Consider the following 23981-nt stretch of genomic DNA (forward strand, 5'->3'; position numbering starts at 1 on the left):
TCATTATTTTATTATTTATTAAAGTACTTGAATTGACTTTAATATTATTTTAATTTAAGCATTTTTTTATTTTTTATTAATTTGAATTTATATTATTTTATTGATTTAATTTGCCTGAAGATGATTATTTTGTGCTTTTGTCTGTTTGAATGGTTGTGTTAAAAAAATAAATCAGACGTTACTCAGTACTTGAGTAGTTTTTTTACCAAGTACTTTTTTACTTTTACTCAAGTAATTATTTGGATGACTACTTTTTACTTCTACTTGAATGAATGAATGAATGAATGAATGAATGAAGTTTATTCAGTCATTGCAACACAAAACAACACCAAAAAAAAACATTGTACACAGCATTAACATTTCATACAAAACCAAAAAAATGTGTTGAACAATAACTGAAAAGGCATAGGCTGAAGCAAAATGCTTATAAAAGCCTATCCTATAGTACCAACTTTCTATTTTTGGCTACCGACCTCCAGAAAACCCAAAAGAGAATAGAAAAGCAAAGAAACAACAAAAGGCAAAGAAACAATAGAAAAGCAAAGAAACATTTACAGATGGTCAATTGCACTTATAAGCTTCAAAAATAGCTTTACAAACCATTTTCTTAAATACAACAAAAGAATGACATGTTTTTAAATTTATGTTGGCATCATTCCACAATTTAACTCCAGTGATGGAGACACATCTCCTTTTCATACCTTTTTTAGCTATTTGTACTGTGAAATTACAGACACCTCTAAGATTGTAACGAGTCTCCTGAATTGAAAAGAACCTCTGTATTGGGTCAGGGAGCATTTTTGATTTTGCTTTAAACATAATTTGCATGATTTTAAAATAAAACAAATCATAAAATTTAATAACATGAGAATTTAGAAAAAGTGGATCTGTGTGAGCGTAGTAATCAGCCTTATTGATGATACGTATGGCTCGTTTTTGAAGTTTTATTATTGAATTTAAGGGGGTTTTAAAGGTGGATCCCCACAATTCCACACAGTAAGATAAATGTTCAGTCATATTATTCTGAAGTAACAGTACTTTTACTTTAGTACAATTTTTGGCTACTTTAACCACCTCTGCTGATATTAGACTTTTGTATTAACCTGCAGCGACACCTTGTGTTGAAAATGTAAATTTTCACCTTTCACACCCATCCTATTAGGCAGTTAAAGTTTTTATTACTGGATATTATACGGTCTCATCGGGTTAAATGCTTTTAATAGCTAAAAAAATATAAGAATGTAAGAAAAACAATCGTTTATCTTTCTGAATTGGATGGGAAGCGTGAGTTTTTAACCTAAAGCACAAGCCCCGCCCCCTCGTCATCAGCTGCAAATGCGGAAGTCGCTGAGCATTTGTCAACAAGAGGCCGACTGACACGGTAACGTATCACTAAGCTTGTTTAGGCTCTTATTACATCGCTCTCGCTTTTAACCTACACTTTTCGGTTTATTGGCGCTTCAAACTATGTTTTTCTGTGTTCGTAATACTTTTGTGATTGTGTATCGGTGTGTAAAGGCGGATGTGAGAGCAGGCTAAGCAGTTAGCGCTTAGCTCGTCGTGAGAGATGATTTAAACCGAAACTACGCAGTTGTTTTAACTCGGGACCAGATCTGAACAAGAGGACAATATCTCAGGGTATTCAGGGAGTAGAACTAGGGATCACAGGGTTTCACTGTAGTGGGAATAAGAGAAACCCGTGGAGACTTGTCTGGGTCTTTTACCGTCATTGTTGAACATTACAGGAAGGAAATAGCTGCAAAACAAGAATAAACCCATCCTGCAATGAGCCTGGATAACAATCATGTGTTTTTAGGTTATAAGTTTACTGCCCTCATACACCACTAGAACCAATGAGCCAATTTAACGATAATAAAACCCTTTGGGCGGAGTACAATCCTAGTTTAGTTTAGTTTATTTCGGTCATGACATCACTAAAAAAAAAAAGATAAAAATGACAACAAGGAAACGAATACACTGTTCAAAGAAAACATTACAAAAAAATTCCAATATAGAAATACCATCAAGACCGAAAAAGGTGTAGGCTGAAGCAAAGCTTATTATTTGCCTACCCTCAAAAAGATTAATTAAAGTAATGAAATGAAAGTAAGAAGTAAGAGAAAAGACTGACAGTTAAACAAATTGCCTCCATGGGGATAACAACATTTCCTCGAGAAATAAAACAAATTAAAAATAAAGGTGCAGTCTACATGTTACCTTCATCCTTAAAAAATCGAATCACTAATTAAATAAATACCCAACTCAACATAGCAAGCATCACCACTCATTAATTTGATATAAAGAAATCCTCCTTCTTTTCAATGTTTTTTTAAATAAGGTTAAGGTTCTACATAATTTCAAATCTCTATCTAATTTATTCCAAACATCCACCGCTGCCACCGTAGCATCTCAGTTTGGTGTTGGTTCTGATTGTTGATTTCCTGTATATGCTCTCCCCTCTGAGGTTGTAATGGCTTTGTCTTAAATTGAACATATTTTGGATACAGTCTGGCAGCATGTTATTGTTGATTTTGAACATAAGCTGTGCAGTTTTGAAGTCCACCAGTTCATTGAATTTAAGCTAATTTGAATCTATAAATAATTGGTTGGTTGGGTGCTTGTATCCAACTTTGTTTATGAGTCACATTGCTTTTCTTTGGAGTAAAAATAATCCTCATGTTCGTAATAGTTTTCAAAATCAAGTCCACCATAAATAGGTGTTTTAAAAAACATAAAAGAGCACCATTAATCTAAGAAAAACTACTGTTTAAAAGAAAAAATACACTAAAAGTATTAACGAGGCTTTTACTGACGTGAAAGACTGCTGCACATTTCCTGATAACCTACATATAATTTCTAAATTAAAGACTAAAGAGATGATGGACACAGGAGGAAAAAAATGCATATATGTCATATATAACTAAGAAACTTTGAATCGTCTAGTCCAGTTGCTGAAAGCAGGGAAATCTTTGGACATTTTTATTGACTGTTATTATAACCAAGGGGCGAGTTTTATAGGCTGCACAACAGGGAAACTGGCTTGAAACAAAATGAGACACAAAGACAACTTATTTTCAAATTGTTTTTAAATCAGCTCCGGAAAGTAGATTTATCATGCAGATAAATGTAATCTAAATGTCATTGAGAGCATTAATAATCATTGTGACGTATTACTGTGGCCTAGATTTACAGAGGAGTTTTGTGTAAATACGTTTTACCCATTAAACTGCATAATTTTGCCATGAAAATCACTTGCAAAGCCTAAATGTTCGCTTTCTTTGTTTGGTTTTTAAGTATTCAAAAAATTTGTATTACATTAAAAGTTTCTTTCTAGATATAACCTCTTAGAAAAATCATCAGTTTCCCTTTTTTTTGACAGTTAATGTCATTTTTCACATAAATTTATAGAAAGCAAAGTGAATTGATGAGGGTTTTGTGCATCCGTAATTATTACTTGGATATAATGAGTTTGGAGCATTTGTCTCGATAAATATGAAAGCGTATCAAAACCTTTAAATGGTTAGTGTTGCTAAAAATGTTTTCCTGCATATTAATAGTTTCTATTTATTTTCTGTTTAGAGTGGTGATCAAACTAACTTGGGTGGATTTTGGCCAGTTGTCAATTTTTTCCACACGTCTCATTTGTCTTTTCTTCTTACTTTGCAGGCGAAGTCTTCCTGAACCAAACCTCCCAAAATGGCTCTTTACTGACATTTTTACATATGTATATGTTTAAATCTTATAAGTTTTCATCCTTTTTAAATAATTTTAAACACTTGAGAGTGAAACCATCATCACAATGTCAGTCACCCACAAACTATGTGCACTACTAGTTTTCTCCATAACAGGTGAGTTACTCTGCTTTTACTTCAAATGTTTATCGGATGAGGTCCTAATTACAGTTTTCAAAGTTGTACAGCACTTAATATGTTGATTAGGTGTTCATGGAAACCACCTGTTTGACCGGTTTGGTTTTTGATTTCTTTTTTTTGCCCTTCCCTCTATGCAGCGTGCAGTCGTTTAGGGCCTGCCCTCTGTGCTGGTAAGGAGACGAGCTCGTCAGCAGTAAATCTTATTGTCTGTTGAGATCATAAGAGTATTGGGGGTCCTGTGTTTTTCATAATTTCCTCATGCTTTGAGTCTTATCATGATCACAATTTCACTCACTTTTTTTTCTCCATATTGCTTCTTCAAACATTTATTTTTTTTAAGTATAAATTAATTCTTCCTTTGTGTTTCTCAGCCCACTGTGGGATTCCCACTCAGGTCTTTGACAGTAAAGTGGGAGAGATAAGGAGTTCTGCTTACCACAGCTGGTCTTACCGCTTTGGCTCTTCTAATGACTGCTGGATCATCAAGGGTTTAGAGGATGAACCGATTGTTCTCAGGTACAGATGCTGAGCGGATTTTAGTTCGTGTTGTTTTGCTGCCAACGGTCAAATGAATTAAAAAGCTGGCTCTCAGTAACAGATTACCCATGATAGTCAGAGATAAAGTTATTGTAGATGTGTGAAAATAATCCCTTGTTGGGATATTATATTGTATTCTCAGCTATATTTCATCTGATTAAGAAATGGATCACACTAATGCCGAATATACAGTATTTCTGTCTGAGATCATTTTTGACAGGAAAAACTTTTTTTTTTAATTCATTGTTCCAAATCCCTCCTCAGCTTCACTCAGTTCTCAGTGCGGTGTAATAAGGAGTGGGTGTCTATAAAATCATCAGCTGGCGGGGAGCCGTTTCTTCTTTGTGGCTCCAAGTTGCCGCAGCCATTGGAGTTCCCGGGGGGAAATATTACTGTGATGCACCATTTCCTCCCTCACCTGTTCCCGGTGTCATCGTTTCTGCTGAGCTATGCCAGGGGTAAGATAGTGTGGCATCTGGCTCGTCAATTTCTTGCTGAATTTTTGCCAAAAGTTTTTGTTGTTGAAATCATTTTAATAGGTTTTCGCTTTTTAATCAGACTCGGGCGAGTGCCCAGAGACCTCCTTTAGGTGCCCTGGAGGTCGGTGCCTGCCGCTGTCCTGGCGCTGTAACGGGCAAGTGGAATGTCTCGACAAAGGCTTTGGCATTGATGAGAAGGGCTGTTATGATGAAATGGACTACGAAGATACTCAAACTGTATCGTACAAAGACAAGAACCAAGATAGTGGCACAGAGAGACGCAAGGTCACAGACAAAACTCCCAGCTCAGGGAGATCAACTGAGGGGTATACTTATGATGATCTCTCGCTGGAAAAGGAGCAAGACAAAGTGGATCAAGAGCGGCCTCGCACACAACAGGAGCTGGTTCCAACATCCTCTACTATCGAGGGGCCTTGTGGAGGGCTTCTTCAGACGTTTTATGGGACCTTCTCTCCTCCAGCTTCCCGGGGTCGTAAGATGTTCTGTGTCTGGACTCTGGACCCTCAGGACTCCAGACCACTGAGATTGGACCTACAGCAGCTGATTCTGGGGCCCGGGGATAGAATCACTGTCTACAACAGAGCAGAAGGCAAAGGAGACATTTTAAGAAATGTAAGTTAAGAACTGAGAAATGCTTCCAACCAATTGCTAGAAGGCCACGTAATTTTCCCTGTGATGATATGATGAACCTTCTCTGTATTTTGACAGATCACCAGCATGTCCAATTACAGATCAGTGCAAGTTGAGTCCCACACTGGTGTGCTGTCGCTTGCATATGATAGACTTCCTGGCTCTGAAGGGGTCGGTTTTAAGGCCACGTTCCACGTCGGGAGCTACTGTCCTCCGGGAGAAGGTCGATGTGGTGGAGCAGCAGGAGGCTGCTTCACACAGGAGCAGCGCTGCGATGGGAAATGGGACTGTCCTGAGACAGGGAAAGATGAGGAGGGCTGCAGGGGCTGCAGTCCAAACCAGTTTGCTTGTGGGGTTGCAGGACAGAGGGCGGTGGCATCCAGCCACTTCGCCAGCAGACCAGTGTGTTACCCGGTGAGCGAGAGATGCAACTACCAGTTGTACTGTGCTGATGGGAGCGATGAGAAGGACTGCACTGTTTGTCAGCCGGGAACCTTTCATTGTGACAGTGACAGGTCAGTCTTTATTTTTGAAATGTAATATGATAATAATAACAATATAGTATTGAACTTGTGCAAACAGTGGCGATAATGAATGCTTTAACAGAAATAATTAGGTTAAACTATCTTTTTAAACAACACCTTCTAACTGATTAAAAGAAACTCACAACTACATGTGGGTTCTTATTTACAGCATGGTCGGATTTGCTGTTTATACTTTTGAGATTCCAGTTTACTCTGATTAGTGGGAAGTTTGTTTTTGACTTTGAAATATCTGCTGTTTGCACATTTTATTAGAAATCTGTTTTTCATGTGTCACAAGAGGGTACAAATGATTTAAATGTTTTTTTTTTGTTTGTTTTTTGACGAGTGTGAAAATAAAGTGACTCACTGCTGAATTGTTACTACAGTTCTGATTAAAATAAGGCACAAAATAGCCCTAAAAATGTAATAATAATGAAAATAAGATAGAAACAACAAGTTTTGATGGTGGTAGTGTAAAAATTACTCGCAGGTCTCTTAAAAATGGTTTATAGACACATTTATACTTGCTGGTAGAATTTATTCTGCCCTTTTGCACTGTATTTTATTTACACCTATTTTGAATATAACATTGGCATATTGTGGGGTTTTGTGAAACTGGGAGTCATCTTAATTCTTCTGATCAAAAAGGTGTTGAATTTTCTTTGACTTCCTGGTTGAGGTCATAGGTCTTTATTGTTTTACTGCCACCAGAAATGCATTCAAAGCATCAACACACAATTACAGGTTAAAAATGCACATCAGAGTTAATTGTTTTAATAATCAAGTGGTGACAGGGACATGTTATTTTTTTTCAAAGTATGTGCATTTTGGTGAACTGTATTTGCAACCAGGTGGCAGCAACATAAAATCATTGAGAAGTTTACAATAAAAATGTATGCACTGCCAACTTGAGAAAAAAAGATCTTATTAAAGTTTAAAAAAAAAAAAGAAGTGCCCTTAAATTAGTGTATACATGAGTACCAGTACTAACCTTTGAACAGGAATTTGGTTCTACATTATACATTTATATAACGGATTACACTTTTAATATCTCAAAAAGGTTCATAATTAGTTTTTTGTTGGAGCTCAGGCTACAGACGCATGTGGATACATTTTCCTGTCTGACTCTCCTGCATACCCTAGCAACAAACGGCTCATTGTTCCCTCTGCAGGTGTGTGTTTGAGAGCTGGAGGTGTGACGGCCAGGTGGACTGTAAAGATGGCACGGATGAGGTCAATTGCACAGTCATTCTGCCTCGCAAGGTCATCACTGCGGCAACGGTGGGCAGCCTTGTCTGCGGGCTGCTGCTGGTCATTGCCATGGGCTGCACGTGTAAACTGTACTCGCTCAGGACCAGAGAGTACAGGTAACTCCCTTCTCATTTTCTATTTTTTGCATTTTTTTTGCTCAGCTGTTCCAGCAAAACATATCTGCTTTACTGACTAAGGAGCTTTGAGATTATGTGAGGTGTGTGTGCCAACGCTCTGTAAAAAGTTAGTCTTATTAGTTGTTTATTGCAAAAACAAAACATAATCAAGCATACTGATATTAGGTGATATGATTAACCCTTCACTGTGTGAATACATCCAAACATCTATACAACTATCTGCTTTTTTGTGGCAGCATGTTTGCTCCAATAAGCCGCCAGGAAGCACAGCTCATCCAGCAGCAGGCTCCTCCCTCCTACGGTCAGCTGATTGCTCAAGGTATCATCCCCCCGGTGGAGGACTTCCCCACAGAAAACCCCAGTGAGGTGAGAGATCAGTGGGCCACTGTACTGTTAATCAGCATTTCATCAGCTCTTTAACATTAATAATAATAATAATAATAATAAGAGAGCATCATAGCCAATGGAAAAGTGCCTTAATGCTGCATTCAGTTGGTGACGGTTACATTTGGTTTCATACACAGCTTATTAGTACAATCATAGCATCTTTTTCTGGGTCTACATGATTATTCATTTTGGTTTTAATACATTATTGAATGTTTTTGACTGTTTTCTCTTGCCAGGCTTCTTCTCTTTCATTGAGAGGAATTCTTCAGCTCCTCCGTCAGGATGCCGTCAACTCCTCACACCGCAGACGCAGGCCCCGATTCGTCCGCCGCGCTGTTCGCCGCATGAGGAGGTGGGGTCTCCTCCCCAGACCCGCCTCTAGGCCAAGTCAGAGCTCAAGTTCCGGTCAGCAGCAGTCAAACTCGGCTCCCTCTGGTCAGGATCCGGCCCGCTCCACACCCACAAGCTCCTCGTCCGCGGTGGAAGCGGTCAACCAGCCCGTGCCTCAAAAACTCGGCTTGTTGACTCAGACGGAGCAGCATCAGCAACAGGATGCCTCTCTACTGCCACTGCCTCCATCACCCACCGCCTCCTCGCCTCCCCCTCCATATGCTCCCCCGGCTCCAGACTTGACCAGTCCCCAAACTCCCCCAGTTGCTGTACCCCCAAGTAGCCCCTCCTTGGCCTCTATCTTTCATACGATAGGCCTGGGTATTTCCCTCTTCCGAGGCTCGCCCTCTTCCACCTCCACCAACTCCATGCCTCTTTCTTCATCTCCTTCTTTCTCCTCTTCTTCCACCTCAGATGATGAGGTTTTGCTCATCCCTCTGTCTGAAGACACTAATTCAGAGGAAGATGTGCCCATGCTCACCTGAATGATTCCTTCACTTCGTACGCCACACCTCTGCTACTCTTAACCCTCCACCCAAAAAAAACAAAAAAAAAACAACAAAAAATCTTTTTTTTTTTTTTTTTCTTCACACTTTTGCTTGAATCTAAGCACAGGAGGGGCGCTCAGCGAGACTCATCCTCTCTGTGCAAGTCTGGTGCCTTTAGAAATTACCTTGAGTTTGATTTGTTGACATTTGGAATCAAGTATTGGACTCTTTAATACCTCCTTAAGAAAGTGTAAATGAGGGGCATGGTTGAGATGTATTGCAGGTCAGTATTGGATGTGCACATAACGCTGGACGGCACAGAGAAGGAGACCTTTGCACAGAAGAATCTTCCCTATCTAGACCCTGAAGCAAAATGCTGTCAGACTGAATGGTTTGAGTTCTTAAGATGGAAATGTTTGTGTTCATATGACTGTAACTGTAAGAAGGCAGTTGCATTTTCGATTTATGTAGACAGTGGAGTATGATTGCAGATGTGAATCGTCTCTGCATACTTCTGCCACTTCCATCCGTTCTGATAGATCACAAGCGAAACAGAAAACGAGAATATTTCCCCCTATTTAAGTGCCTTTTAAGGAGTCTGCTGGTGAAGAAGATTGCAAAGTTTTGAAGACATAGTGCACACAGTGTTTCCTCCTTATCATAGCCCACATCAGCACATCAGCGGCTTTATTATGACACACAAAATGCATGTCGACTCTGCAAGCTGGCAATAATATTTCAGGATGTGTTTTAGTGTAAATGATTGCAAAGTAACTACGTGTGTAATTACACATAGGTATACCCTTCCAAATGAATGAATGTAATCCGCAGCAGCAAATGTTTCAAAAGACAATCTCTTTGGTGCCTGATTTTTTTTTAATTTTATTTTAGGACATAGGTTTGTGTGCACAGAAAGATGAGGCGTCCCTAGTGATGACAGGGCACCAAATTCACAAATTAAACCTCAGTCTCTGCCGGGAGTTAGAACACTTTTTCCTCACAGTTTGACACAACAGACTTGTGGTGTGCCAATTGTATTGTCATTGTTATTATTTCGCTTTTTATCCTGTTTTTATTTCAACAAGCTTTTTTTTTTCTTTTTTTTAAAGCTGTTCTTTTTGCTTTTGTTGAATGTAGTAAGGTTGATGTGGAGTAGTCCGAAGTGTTAGAATTGTGATGGAATGAGGTAAATAAAAGAGAAAGTGATTTTTATGATTTAATAAGGTCAACTTCACTGTATATAAGTAACAATGTGGATGAGATTAAACAATTTGCACTTTTAGAGTTGTGGCATTTGTTTTGTTTTCTTCTGTGTGGTGTTGGTGAGTGAGTTGGGGTGGAGGCGCCACAACTGACACCTCAGTAACAGATGAGTCACCACATTGTCCTCTGTATTCTGAACTCCTTTGGAGTTTCATGCAGACTGGAAACAGTGAGAGTTTGGCCGAAGTTGCTACCAGTCCCCGTCTGCAGGATGGAAGGAAACTGCAGAAGATTGTGCTTCATTGATGAGCGATGCAACTACATGGAGGGATGGAAAGGCAGGATGATCGCATTTAAGGTATGAGATCAAAGAGCTTTGTCAGAAAGCTTTCACCCATGTCAGCGTCAGCACTGAGAATCATTGTAGCTATGAATTTAATTGAGTTTTTTAACTTGTTTATTTTAGTTATCTGGAGTGGAATCTGCTGAGGCTTAATCAATACATTTGTGTTTTCAGCTTGCATGTTTTTGTGTGGAATTTTTTTTTTAAAGTAGCATTTTGTACTGCTTGCAATTTCTTTTTTTCCTTTTTACTAATTGTGCAATATTTATTCAGGTACCTGAACTGCATTTTACTAGAATATAAGTAGTAATACTTCTAAGAATACAGTACTTTTTGATGTTTTAATTATGCTTTTGTGATTGTCCAAATAAATCTGTTGTATTTCATATATCAGGATATCATAAAAGATAATCTGCTATTTGCAAGGTATTAAAATTAGGTAAATATAGCAACATACCACATGACGTGCATATAATTCTATATGTAATTATACAACAAAAATGTCATCAAAATACAAAAGCAATGTATAGAAAAATAAAAAAATACATAATTAAAAATAACCTAGCGTAATAAATACATATTCTATGTTTTCACATAATATGGGAGGTTTTTTTATTATTATTATTTTAAATCTTTTTCCTGATGCATTCCAAATTAGATTAGTTGTAGAGCACAGTATGTAAATTTGACTTGAACCATAAATGAAATGGCAAGAAGTCATAGTTTTGTATCTCAGGACTGTACAAATACAGTTTTATTCAGAATGGTGGGTTTGGTCTAATGTGAGTTATTTCGTTTTTTCATTTCTTTGTTTCTTTAATTCCTCCCAGCTCATGTTTTGGAGTTTCACTTTGTTTAAATCTTAAAGATTTGTTAAATGGGGTCAGATATGAGAGACAGTATATCCTTCAGTGCTGTGTTTTCAATGACCTTTGTGCTGTAATTCCAGAGACAGGTGTGGTGGATGCAGGTGGCTGTAATAGCGCTGGTGCTTGAGCTACCCGGTTCACTCCACATGTGCATTTTTGACGAGGCCCAGGCTCAACTCAGAGTAGTCAGAGCATCTCCCCCACCGGAGCCCAGATTCACAGACAGACAGGAGGGACTGCTAACCTTTGGACAAAAGCCCCGTCACCCGGGACTGGCACTGAAGAGCAGGAGGAGCTTTCTGGGGAAGTCTGCCACACCCCCTTCCTCCCGTCCACAGCCAATCAGGATAAAGATTTGGACTCCTGCAGAGATCTACGCCCCATCAGAGGCTGAAAACAGAAGGGTGGAGGCAGCGGTGGAGGAGGCTGTGAGGGTGGTGTCTTCTTTACTGTCAGGTGAAAAACAGAAAACACACGAACACACGCTCATATTTAGAAAGAGTCTGATATTAGGTGTCTGATAGTGAACAGAGCTGTGGGGCCACTGCTGCTCAGCAGAGACGTCAACAAATACTGCAAGTTTCTCTGGAGGAATTCAAGTACCATCAACCACAACAGGTGACGTGGTCTGTGTGTCTGCGTGTGTTTGTATTTCACTTCAAACCCACTCTTTTGCATCAGTTTTGTATCTTTTTTTTACTGTAATTTTTTTAAACAATGATAGAATACATAATTTCAGGTGTGGAAGAGTTGACAAGCACTACAGAAATGAGACTTGCCTCGATGTGATAGTAAGTTAAATATTACTACTGTTATTGTTCATGCTTCAACTGATTTTACGTGAACATAAATTCAGAATCAAGCGTGTAAAGTATTAGTCAGCCGCCCTGTTACCGTCAGATCCCAGATGAGCACCTGGCTGGATGTGATGTTTACCCAGAAGCGGATTCCCCTGGCAGGATTGTCCTCAGAAGTGATGGCTCTGGACTCCCCGACACCGACTTCCTGCTCTACCTCCACATACAGGCCACTGACAAGTGCAGGGCAAAGGTACCTAACATTTGAAGAGGGTTTCACTTTGATTATTTGCTCTTTCCACTGAGATCCTACATTGTGAGATAATTCTTGTTTGACTTAGTTCCCTATTTCACCTGCTTTAGATAATGATATATTTTAAAAACATCACTTTTTTTGCACTGTTTGCATTACACTCAGAGGTCTAGGGGAATAAGCTAATTCCAAGTTTTTATATGAGACTGTTCACGCCCTCCCCTTTACGTCGTGGTTAATCAGCCCAACGTTCTGGCCTACGCTGTCCACTGTCAGACGGACAGCCAGGGGCGACCTGTGGCTGGGGTGGTGGTCGTCTGCAGAGATCGACTGACAGGAGCTGCATACAGTCACCAGGCTACAGTGCAGGTCTCATTCATCTGAGTTCATCTTACACATTTATACATTTTTTTGAAAATATTATTATAAGATCAGTTAACAGCAGGGTAATAAGGATACATCATAACTGCATCCTGGATTGTTGTTTTTCCAGACTGTGATTCACGAGTTGTTTCACGCGCTGGGTTTCTCTAAAGATCTTTTCAGCTCCTGGAGAGTCTGTTCCCCACCTGCCAAAGGTTTTTAACTGCAGTTTTCATGTTTTTACGTCCATCTTAGTAAAAGTAATAACTGAGCTTTATTAGGCTGTATGTTCTTTGATTCTGCAGCTGGTGCTCTGTGTTCTCCTCGAGGTAAAGTGACTCACTCTGATGGATCAGGCCAAAAGAGGATTTACACCGCGTCGGTCATTTCAGCCCTGCAGAGGCACCTGGTGTCGAATGATCCTGAACTAGGAGGGCCTCTGGAGAACTGGGTACTGACCTGCTAAAATTCAATAACAACTAAAATGGAGAAAAAAAAAAAAAAAGCTCAGCTTTGGTGCCTCACTCTTGAATGCCTGACTTAAACGTTGAACCTTCAGGATGCATCAGCAGACGGAGCGTCCTCTCACTGGGAGTCCCGGGTCCTGCAGGGGTCCATCATGACAGCCGTTCTGGGAGATCCAATCACAGTCCGGATTGACTCAGTCACGCTAGCTGCACTACAGGACACGGGATGGTACACTGTCGACCTGAGCCGGGCCCAGAATTTGGTTTGGGGAGATGGTAAACAACTATGCCAGTATTGTTGAAAATAATAGAATAGCCTTAGATCAGGGGTGTCCAAAGTCGGTCCTCGAGAGCTGGTGTCTTGCATGTTTTAGATGTGTCCCTTTTTTATCAAACCGTGATCAGAGGTGTCAAGTAACGAAGTACAAATACTTCGTTACCTTACTTAAGTAGAAATTTTGGTTATCTATACTTCACTGGAGTAATTATTTTTCAGACGACTTTTTACTTTTACTCATTTACATTTACATTTTCACGCAATTATCTGTACTTTTTACTCCTTACATTTTAAAAACAGCCTCGTTACTCTATTTCATTTCGGCCTTTAAAAAAAAAACTATCCAGTTAAATTGCTCCATCCGGATAGAGTGAATTTGGTTGTGGTTGTTTCAGATGTTCTTGTCCAGTTTTGTTCTTACATCCGTTCCCTCAGATTCCTGCAACTAAACTTGGATGTACATTCCAATAAAGGTTAGGATAAAAGATAACATGCCTCTGAAGTTTGACTTTTTTGCACCATTACAATACTTATAGGCAACTAGTCATCATATCTCCTGATCTCTGAAACGCATGTTAATGCTCAATATTACACATATATGGTTCTTTAATATATTTGCATTATATATGCATTCATTTTCAATGGCTTTTGTCCTTAATGGCTTTTTTCCCCCTTACATTAGTTTTACTTTTATACTATAAGTAGTTTGGAAACTAGTACTTTTATACTTTTACTCAAGTAAAAAAGTTGAGTTGATACTTCAACTTCTACAGGAGTATTTTTAAACTCTAGTATCTATACTTCTATCTGAGTAATGAATGTGAATACTTTTGACACCTCTGACCGTGATACAAGGAGCTTGGTCATCAACAGAACTATCCAGACTTTGATGACAAGGTGGTGACGACCGTTAATTAGAATCAGGTGTGTTGATGCAGGGAAACAACTAAAACATGCAGGACTGCGGCCCTCGAGGACCAACTTTGGACACCCCTGCCTTAGATCAAGTCTTGGCATGCCCAGAAGGGTGTTTCTCACATTATCTTTGGGCAGACTACCAGTCTGTACATCTGGCTTGGCCAAGGCTATTATTTTCCTGCTCTCAGCAGTTTTGGTTTAATCAAGTGGCCAAGGTTGAATTTTCCATCACACATACCAATCTGCACGTGCCCTCATCTATATAGTGGAGACCTGAACTGAAGTAGAGGGTAGATGAATCATCACGTTGAAAATATTCTGTACTCCCTGTCTCATGGATCCTAATATTGGCCGCAGAAAAGAGAAAAAATAATCAACAGTTTTGCAGTTAACAATTATTTTCCAACAGGTGAAGGAACTACATTTGGCTCTCTGTCAACCTGCAAAAACGGCTCTTCATCTTTTTTTTGCACTGGCAGGTAGAATTAACATTAAAACATACTGTTTTAAGTTATGTCTTAAAGAGTGATTTTCCTTTTAACACTACATTTCCAGCTTTAATGTTCGACCTGCTTGTCTCCTAGTGGACGTGGGTGTCATTTTCTTCATCTCCACAAGGGAGAGTGCCAGACTGATCAATACCTGGAGGGCTGTCGAATTTATAAAAGCCTGAAGAACGGAGTAGGTTATAAAATTAATTTTATACTAAGTAAAACAAGGATTAAAAAATGTCAGAAATTCACATCCAGAATTCTCTACATTTTGTGCAGATACAATCTCAGATACAATTGTTTTCCCTCATCTTCAGAGTGAATGTTGGAAGACTGAAAATTCCAAGTGGTCAGCTGAAGATGACGGGAGCGGAGAGGTTTTTGGTTTTGACAGCCGCTGCTTCTTCTCGAGCCTCGTCAGACAGGTGAGTGTGCACAGGTGAATGCTCGTGTCTTGTTTTTGTAATCATTTCCTTTTGAACAAAGTCTGCTATTTCCTCACCTGTGTTTACTTTGGATCAGAGAAATTCTCCCCGGATGAGTAGCTCTGTGGAGGGTCGCTGTTACAGACACATGTGTACCGGACTGAACAATTTCCAGATCCAGGTGTCCGGATCTGGATGGGTGGACTGCCCAGCAGGTAGCACCATTCAGGTAAACGGCAAATATGGGATCCAATTCACAATAGTAAAATATCCATATTTGACATTTTACATGAGTTTATGAACTTTAAAAAAAAAAAAAATCTACTTAATCGAACCTATACTGAACGTAATATATACAATTCTGTCTTCTGAATAAAAACCCTTTCTTTGTTTTTCTTTTACTATTCAATTCACTAAATCAATTATCTGAATTTAAGTAAAAGAAAGTTTTAAACAGGACACAAATTAAATTTCAATACAAAATATTGTTTTACTGTAGGGTATTGCAAAGTTGTGTATAACATGTTATATTGTTCTTTACCAGCAATGTGAAGCCGATGCATTTGCATTCATTACGTGTTCCTATATATTACATCACACTGAAGTGGAATGCAAAAACCATCTTCAAACTAAAGTGTCCAACATAATACATCTTTTTGTGGGCAGAGTTAACGAAATGATTGCTCACTATAACTTGTGGCTATAAATCATCATATGCATTTTATTTCCTGAAAATGTCAGATAAAAGGATACCAGGGTGCCGTCTTGTGCCCAGACAGGAGGTTATGTCTGTACTCTGACGTTACTCCTCCCTCAGAAGATGACAACCCACCTCCTTGCATCACGTGGTGAGCATAACTTCACATAAGCACTGTTTGCTTTAGAGCAAAATGTTACTCAGACTAAATCTAGTTTGTTGCTTTTTGTTGTAGTGATGCCCTTGAGGCCTTCACTTCAGCCCCGAGTGTTTCACCGTCTCAGCTCAGACTGCCTGCCGAGGTCACTGCAGCTACGGGACTTTGCTCTGTTGCTGGTGCATGTTTCCTGGCTCTGCTGCTGGTGTCATACAGGAAGTGTCGGACATGCATGGTCAGGATCCGCACCGTGGCCCCAGAGAGTCACAGCGAACTGTAGAAGCTTTTCCATTAAAAACAGGGAACTGTGAACTTTCCACACTGGATTTGAGTAAACACATTTTTATAGGAGGGAAACTTGTCATCCATGTATACACTGTCATACCAGTCAGGTCCTTTTATATTTACTAAACAAATAAAACATTGAGAAACTTTCAGTCAGTGGTTAAGTCTGTTTTTTTGGCTTTAATTATTGATCTCAAGAATACAGAACATTTGGAGGGGAAAAAAGAGTGCTGCAGGCATTCACAAGAGGACTGCACATTTAAAAATAGCATATAATAAATTAGATATAAAGTGAGAAAAATTCATTTTCTTATAGACTCATGTACAAGATGACTTATTTTGCAACTGCAGGCATCCCACCAAGAATCTGTACGTAGTTAATAAGTGAAACATGTTTATTGACTTATTGTTGTTTATTTGATGTAAAGAACAGTTCATGTGTTTGTTGATTAATGTATTATTTGTGTAAAATGCTCTGTCCAGAACTGTTTAGTGGTCATCAAGAGAAAGTGAAGTGGACCTGCCAACCATCAGAGGCCTTTTCTTGTTATAGAGATGTAACTTGTATTTCATTATTTTTGCTTAATGGCAGAAAACTTACTTTATCGCACTGTATTCAAACAACACATTATGGTAAATGTTGCTGGCATACTCGCATATAAAATTGAACCCATTACAATCAGGTTTCTGTGATTTCATTTGCTAGAAATAATATTTCAAAATAAAATCAGAAACTTAAAAAAAAGAATTAGAAAAAAGTTAAGCCAGAAAGAAACATCAGAGTAAAACTATATATTTTGTCTTTGGATGTGCAGGAAAAAGAGATACTTGTTGTTTGAATCTGAAAATCTGAATTGCTTTATTTACTACCTGGCCTACAAATCAGGATAAACTCTGATCTCGTCCTCATTTTTTCTTCCAAACAGGGATAGCTGTCTGTCTTGGGGCCACACCACTGGGACAGACTTTGTATGGTGAACTGGTCTGACAGCATTGCAGCTTTAGTTTCAGGCAGAGAAAACAAAACTCGTTTTTGCAGCGAGGGCAGATAACATTTTTGCAGTGCTGTTGATTATGTTCCACCTTCATGCCACATACAGGACAGGCTCGGACAGAGGGGACGCCGGTGGCCCCCTCCACCTCAGGCAGACTGATGGTCTTGCATGTTTGCAGGAGCAGCAGGTCCTTGTTCATGCAGCCGTCATTGCCACAGCGATCTGACCGAGGACCTGGACCCTTCCACTTCATGTGACACTGCCAGCAGAACTGATAGGACGCCTTCTGCTTGTCTGTGCAAATGATGCACTGGACGCACAGGTTGGACAGATCCTTCCTCTCAACCTGTGTTTTACACTGTGGACACTGAAATGGAAACCAAGAAAAAGGGGAATTTTGGAAAAGAATTCCACCCACAATGTTCAACATAAGTTAAAGAATCTGTTTTTCAAACCAATCATAAACTACTCACTGGCTGACTATCGCAGTACTCTGAAAGGGCCAGGCGGGCCATGGACTCCTCGAAGTGCTCCATTTCCTCAACGGTTAGATCAGCGAGCCTCCGGATCTCTTGGTACGACCACACTTTATTACACTGTTTGGTACCCTCTACCAATGCAGGACATCTGAATGTGTAATTTCCCTTATGAATACAGACAAAATAATCACTTCAGAACAGTCAAAAATATTTAGCAAAATGCATTCAAGGATTCCTGAACTTTTTTTTCTATTTCTCTTTTCCCTTGAATTACCTGACGATGTACACTAAGTTTCATTCTCAATATCATATTGTTTTGATTATGATGAAAAAACAAAGATGTCTTTGAACACATGAGATACCTCATCCAGCAGGCAGCGACACCACTGCGTCAAAGAATCGGGAGTGACTGCGTGGCCACAGGACATCTCTGCTCGCAGAGAGACAAAATCTGAAGCTGAAGAGGAAGGGAAAAAAAATTATATAATTGCAGGAAGGTAACAGTACATGCCAGATATTAAATAAGACATTAAGATAAGACGGATATTGATGAATAAAAATGTAAAACCTTGTAAAAAGTCAACTTTAAAACATGAAAGGTTTGATAATCTTGGATAAAGTTTCTTAGAAATACAATTTGTAGCACTTTTCTTCCTTGATGCTCAAAGGGAAATTTGAAACTTACAGACGGGATCCAAGTCATCCCCCTTGTTAACAAACTTCAGAGTAGCGTCTCGTGGGTCGTATTTCTTCTCTGCCTGCTCCTGGTCCTGAAAGCTCATTTTGATTTTCTGGAAAAGATATGAAAGTGTGAGAAATCAGATCTGCGTATATATCAGCACTTCATGTTAATAAGAAGGCCAGAAACATACATATATACAAAAAAGTTTTTAATTAACAGGAACTTAAACAAATCGAATCTTCTACATGTCAAAGTGCACTTTTCTATGTTTTCAGGATATAGATAAAAACTCAGCTGAATTATTTCCTGGATGCTGAGTAAGTACAGATAAACAGATAAATGTCACTGAATTACTTTATTGCTTTTCATCACCAATAAATGCAGGATGATTGTAAATGCCTTCACAAGAACAGGGTCAGTGACTTCCGCCTCCTCGGGGTCCACATAGAGGATAAACTGACCTGGGACAAGAAAAAGGCACAACAGAGACTCCACTTCCTGAGAATCCTCAGGAAGAACAACATCAGCCAGAGACTGCTCGTGTCTTTTTACCGCTCCACCATGGAGAGCATCCTCACCTACTGCCTCTGCACATGGTTTGCCAGCTGCACAGTGGCAAACAGGAAAGAGCTCCAGAGGGTCACCAGAATGGCTGAGAAGGTCATAGGGTGCTAACCCTCTACCCACACGTGCGGACCTTCACGGCTCTTATTGCCTCAGGAGAGCCGTCATGAAGGACTCATCCCATTCGGGCCACTACCTGTTTGAGCCACTGCCGTCAGGGAGACGGTACAGGGCCATTAAATCCAGGAATAACAGACTGAAAAACAGTTTTTTTGCCAACCCCTTTCAGAGCCATAAATGCCTCAACTGAATAATGTGCAATATTTTTATACTACCGTCAAATGCAACTGCACTTTCTACACTACCATCATTCGCAACTGCACTACCTCTGTGTAATATATCTATATATGGGTAATAATATCTACTTGCACACTTACCTTCATGTTAGCGTCAAACATTCTGTAAGTCTGTATATTGTTTTTATATTGTTAATATTGCACTGTTTTTTTGTTGTACTGAAGGCCTGCACCTTACTTTTCATTGTACTTGTTACAATGACAATAAAGAGAATCTTGATCTTGAAGAAGTTAGTAAAGTTACAGTTGAACAATCAAAATATGACAATTAATTATATGGATTAAGAACTGCAACTATACAGCCATTTACAGTTTAAATTTAGAGACATTTGAAATAGAAGAAATAGAGAAAATAAGAGAGGCGCAAAGCATGAGGCCAAACAAATCTTGGTATTAAAGAAAAAAAAGTAACCTCCACGCCTGGACAGACTTTCTGAACAAATATTGTAAATGTTAGCTTCTGCTCCCTTAAAGGGCAAAGAAAGGCCAAGGAAAATAATTATAATTATTATTTGACCTGATAGGTCTCAAATATTTGGGAAGACCCCCAAAGACAATGCATTTAGCAGTTCTTACACAAAAGCACGGTGGTGGTAGGTTCATGCTGGAAATTGTAGCTGCAGCATTACACACAGTTACTTATTCGTATCCACATATAGGATAAGAATACGTAACTATAAGAACAGACTGTACAAAATGTACAAAATAAAATATCAAAGATAATAAAATAAAGTAACAAGTAGTATAATAAAATAAAATAAAGTAGCAAGCTGTAATAATAAAGTGTTGTACAAAGAGTATACAGTAAATGGCAGTGTGTATAGGAAATAAAGTGCACAGTGACTGTAAGTTATGATCTGAGATTGTTTGTGGGTGCATACAAAAGTAACAAAAATACAATCTTTAATACATAATTCTAGCCTATGCATAGGGTTTTCGGATCTAGAGCTGAAGCACAGATGTTGCAGCCATTATATATGTTTGATGATTGTTTGTTGTTTATTTGTTGTTGTCGTTTGTTGAACGCTAGGTGGTGTATGGGTGCAAGAGGTAATTTAGGTGAGCTCACAGGTGCAGGTGAGATTGATTGAGGTGATAGAGACCGGTGTCGTGCCAAAACATGATTGCCTGCCAGAATCTGATTTCTGGCCGCAGGAGTGGGCACAGCAGCCTGTTAAGCGACAGCGCTAAAACGTTAGATTTTCAGATTATGAAGCTCAAGAATGAGATCAAGTCATATTTAGGCAGAAACAACTTTTCATTACGGTAACTGTATTTGGCCTTCAATCAATTTTTGGCAGGTGAAAATGCCTATTTTGTGTTGTAATGGTCCTTTAAAAGAGTTAAAAGCAATCCTGTGAGCTCTAGTGTTTATATTATGAAGCCCAAGAATGAGATTAAATCATATTTAGGTAGAAACCACCTTTCATTAACTGTATTTGGCCTTCAATCAATTTTTGGCAGGTAAAAAGACCCATTTTCAGGGGAGAAATCAGATTCTGGTAGGCAATCACTTTTTGGCACGACACCGGCTTTAACACTTTTTGAAGTGTGTATTGTGAGTTCAAATCTGATTTAGGTTCATAACTAAAACTCTGACCACCTCTGGTCCGAGACACAGCCTACTGCTGACACAACAAAAACCTGCATAGACACTCATTATAAGAATACACTTTTTTTATGTTGACATCTTTTTTCCATCTCACATAAGCTTATGAAATGAAACCCCCCCAACAAAATAGAGTTTAAAAGATAAACAAACAGAAAAAAGCACCTCGACTAAAAGTGTCTCAAACAAGGAAGTTCCTGCAGTTTAAAGCTGCTTCACAATTACAGGAAACACTTTCCTACATGAGAAAATAATTTAGGAAACGCCTTTGTTTGATATATTTCCGTATTTATGTATTTTTTGGGGAACGTTATAGTGGGATTAAGAAAACATATGAACTTGAAACAGCGATTACATTTACATTTGAGGATATAGATATAAAAATAGACCTGTACAAATGCCGCGTTCCATTTGTCCTCGGAAGTGGAGATTTCCCAGTTCCCAGTCGGAATTTTCAACTGGAACGCCCCTCGAAGTGGGATTTCCCACTGGGAAGGTGGGAGAGTCTTCACCACCCCCGAGTTCACATTCCAAGATGGCTGCCCCGGTTGTAAACAGTAGAAGAGAGCTCTGTAAAAATTCGTAGCACTTCATTCTAGTTTTGGTCACACTAAATCAGTCGTATACAAGTAAGACGAATCCGGCGAAACCCGGAAGTCGAGCGGGCCGCCATTACTGCGGTGGCGGCTCCGCTCCTCCGCTCCAGCCCATAGACATATATACGTATGGATCTATTACTCCGCTCCCTGCCAGGCTCTCTTAATGTATTTGTATCATCGGAAAACTCCTGTCCCGTCACGTGCATTTGTTTTGATAGTGAATGAAGACGGGACGGACTGTCAAAACCACTTTTCTGTTTCACCAAGTGAACAGACGGAACGCAAAAAAAAGATGTTAAACTGCTGGAAAGGAACTGGAATTTACCTGGATACCTTAAACAAGGAAGCCAGGGAGCGGTATATGGAGAAAATAATGATTATTAACGGTTTGATCCATATGAAATCACTACTAGTGGAGCTCCGATGAGGATTTACTGCCGCAGTTCTGCACAACCCACGTCTTACTACCTTGTTTAGTGTTTGACAGCTGCTTTGGTAGATGTTTGACTCGCCATGTGTTTCAATAAATTAGTATAATAGTACAACATACAGTACATCTTTTTTATTACTCTTACTTCTCTTTTCTTTTTTTTTATGCTGAAGAGGCTCCGAGACATGAGCAATATTTTTGTTTTCCTCGTGAGATTATTTTTTTCTTCTGCAGCTACAAATAGAGTTAATATTTTTTCCTCAACAAACTAGTTTTATCTGCAGATTGGGGTTATGTATGTATGTATTCTGTATCATCCGGAGCTGAGATAGTTCTGCCCTTCAATTAGAGACCTGTAATTGCGTTTTTTTTCGTCATCGGACGCCAGGCGATCAATAAAATATTATTGGATACCTAAAATTAAACAAAACATACACAGGTAATATTTAATTGTGCAGACATGCCTCGTAAGGAGAGGAGGTGGATAGACCTATATTACAGTGTTTAATCATACACTCCCTTATCTCCCTATTCCTCTATTCTTTCCTGCTTATCGCTCAAACAAATCATTATTTATAAATTAACATCAGCATTAATTTAAGATACCTTCATTATTTATGGAAGGCCACTGTCTAACATCATCAATCCAGCTATAATGATGCTGTAGAGCGTCAGGTTACAATAACAGCGCTGCGGTGGCAGATTGACACCTGCCACCGCATGGCGCCGCCGCAAGATGGCGGCGCACACAAACCGGTCGCCGGATTCGTGTAATTTACATTTTTCATGTGGTATATGCGAACTACAATCTTGTTTTCCTACTTTGTAACTGGAACGCTGATAACTCGGCGGTGACGTCATTCCCAGTTCCGAGTTCCGACTTCCAAGGTAAATGGAACGCAGCAAAAGACAGCGTTTATAATAATTAAATTAAATCCAGCATTTGTTTGAACCAGTTGTAAACCAAACAAGTTAAATGTAGCAAATAAAGCATGAATTCGTGAGCAGAGGACGTGACATACATTAGAAACTTATGTATAAATGCCATGTCTTACCTCTTTGAAACAGTTTTTTCTAGGTTTAAGACTTCTCCTTTATTCTCTGTGCCCAACCGGAAGCAGAACAGACGCACTTGAAACTGCGCAGTTTTCAAGTTTTACTTCGCAGTTTTGGGTAAATTTGAACGTGTCTGAATCTTGCTTCAGGTCGGAGAGCTTTTCTTCGTGTGAGTGTATTCGTGTTTCTGTTTCACCTCCTCTCGCCGAAGCGAAAGTGAAAGGCAGCGGGTGGACGGAGTAACAGCAGCAGCGCGGTGAGTCCTGCTGCTTCCCATCTGATTACACATCAATACCAAAGTCCCAACGCATCTGACCGTCGCTCAAGACTAACAAAACGCGTGTGACCCGCTCTTTATAAGCAGTTTATTGTCGTCTGACTTTTTGTATCAAATTTATGGGAGGATTGAGCGGCTGGATTTCCTTTCGCGTTTCCCCCAAACGCATCAGCTGCTTTCACTGACCCATCAAATGTGTCTCATTTGTTGGTAACTGCACTTGCACTAACTCACTGGGATTTATCATTCATATAGATCCATTTCTATTTAGAATATAGATCTAGGTTGAATAAGGGCAAAATTAGAAATCTGCCCCGTAAATCCGATGCTGAACGCCTCATGCTTAGCTGATGTAAATACCAAGGCAGTAATGTAATGTATCAAAGCTTGAAGACAGAATAAGAGGAAAATGTAATCATAATTTAACATTAAAGTGCGTTTTTGTAAAATAAGCAGGATGAGTAAAGTCATAAATAATTACTACATGCTAAAACGTGTATATATATTTACACATCTCCTTGTTAGACTGGATACAAATAATTGTATCCCATTAATACTTTTCATAAATAAACCAGATTTAAATATTTGACCCCTGTTTTAGTATTATTTCCATTTGTCCTGCCTGAGTGGATGTCTGTGTTATAGACAGTGGGAAGCAGGTGTATATTAATAT

General features: G+C 39.2%; 3 protein-coding genes across 5 annotated transcripts; 2 read left to right on the forward strand and 1 right to left on the reverse strand.

The window, feature by feature from the left end:
• Nucleotides 1-1334: 1334 nt before the first annotated feature.
• lrp10 (low density lipoprotein receptor-related protein 10) lies at nucleotides 1335-9998 on the forward strand. The gene is made up of 10 exons (XM_061710846.1): nucleotides 1335-1381; nucleotides 3667-3848; nucleotides 4010-4042; nucleotides 4244-4388; nucleotides 4674-4867; nucleotides 4968-5521; nucleotides 5618-6054; nucleotides 7236-7430; nucleotides 7688-7817; nucleotides 8075-9998. Exons 2-10 carry the CDS (start codon nucleotides 3800-3802, stop codon nucleotides 8711-8713), a joined length of 2376 nt encoding a protein of 791 aa, XP_061566830.1. The 5' UTR covers nucleotides 1335-1381; nucleotides 3667-3799; the 3' UTR covers nucleotides 8714-9998.
• Nucleotides 9999-10262: 264 nt separating this feature from the next.
• On the forward strand, nucleotides 10263-18344 carry LOC133420483 (ciliated left-right organizer metallopeptidase). The gene is made up of 13 exons (XM_061710176.1): nucleotides 10263-10277; nucleotides 11212-11582; nucleotides 12010-12181; nucleotides 12425-12550; nucleotides 12675-12759; nucleotides 12850-12995; nucleotides 13104-13287; nucleotides 14616-14685; nucleotides 14791-14887; nucleotides 15015-15122; nucleotides 15220-15351; nucleotides 15864-15970; nucleotides 16055-18344. The coding sequence occupies exons 1-13, from the start codon at nucleotides 10263-10265 to the stop codon at nucleotides 16254-16256; spliced, it is 1815 nt and encodes a 604-aa protein (XP_061566160.1). The 3' UTR covers nucleotides 16257-18344.
• LOC133420960 (uncharacterized protein DDB_G0292642-like) lies at nucleotides 16420-23393 on the reverse strand. Of its 3 annotated transcripts, none has more exons than XM_061710848.1 (5): nucleotides 23031-23393; nucleotides 18421-18526; nucleotides 18098-18192; nucleotides 17730-17900; nucleotides 16420-17623 (listed from the first exon to the last, which is right to left on the reverse strand). In XM_061710848.1, exons 2-5 carry the CDS (start codon nucleotides 18515-18517, stop codon nucleotides 17168-17170), a joined length of 819 nt encoding a protein of 272 aa, XP_061566832.1. In that variant the 5' UTR covers nucleotides 18518-18526; nucleotides 23031-23393; the 3' UTR covers nucleotides 16420-17167. The 3 variants fall into 3 exon arrangements, with proteins under 3 accessions (XP_061566832.1, XP_061566831.1, XP_061566833.1); XM_061710847.1 differs by lacking the exon at nucleotides 23031-23393 and adding an exon at nucleotides 22798-22849; XM_061710849.1 differs by lacking the exon at nucleotides 23031-23393 and having other exon boundaries at nucleotides 18010-18192; nucleotides 18421-18472.
• Between the last annotated feature and the right edge of the window lie 588 nt (nucleotides 23394-23981).

Source organism: Cololabis saira, chromosome 20 (assembly GCF_033807715.1).
Source record: "Cololabis saira isolate AMF1-May2022 chromosome 20, fColSai1.1, whole genome shotgun sequence".
NCBI lineage: Eukaryota > Metazoa > Chordata > Actinopteri > Beloniformes > Belonidae > Cololabis > Cololabis saira.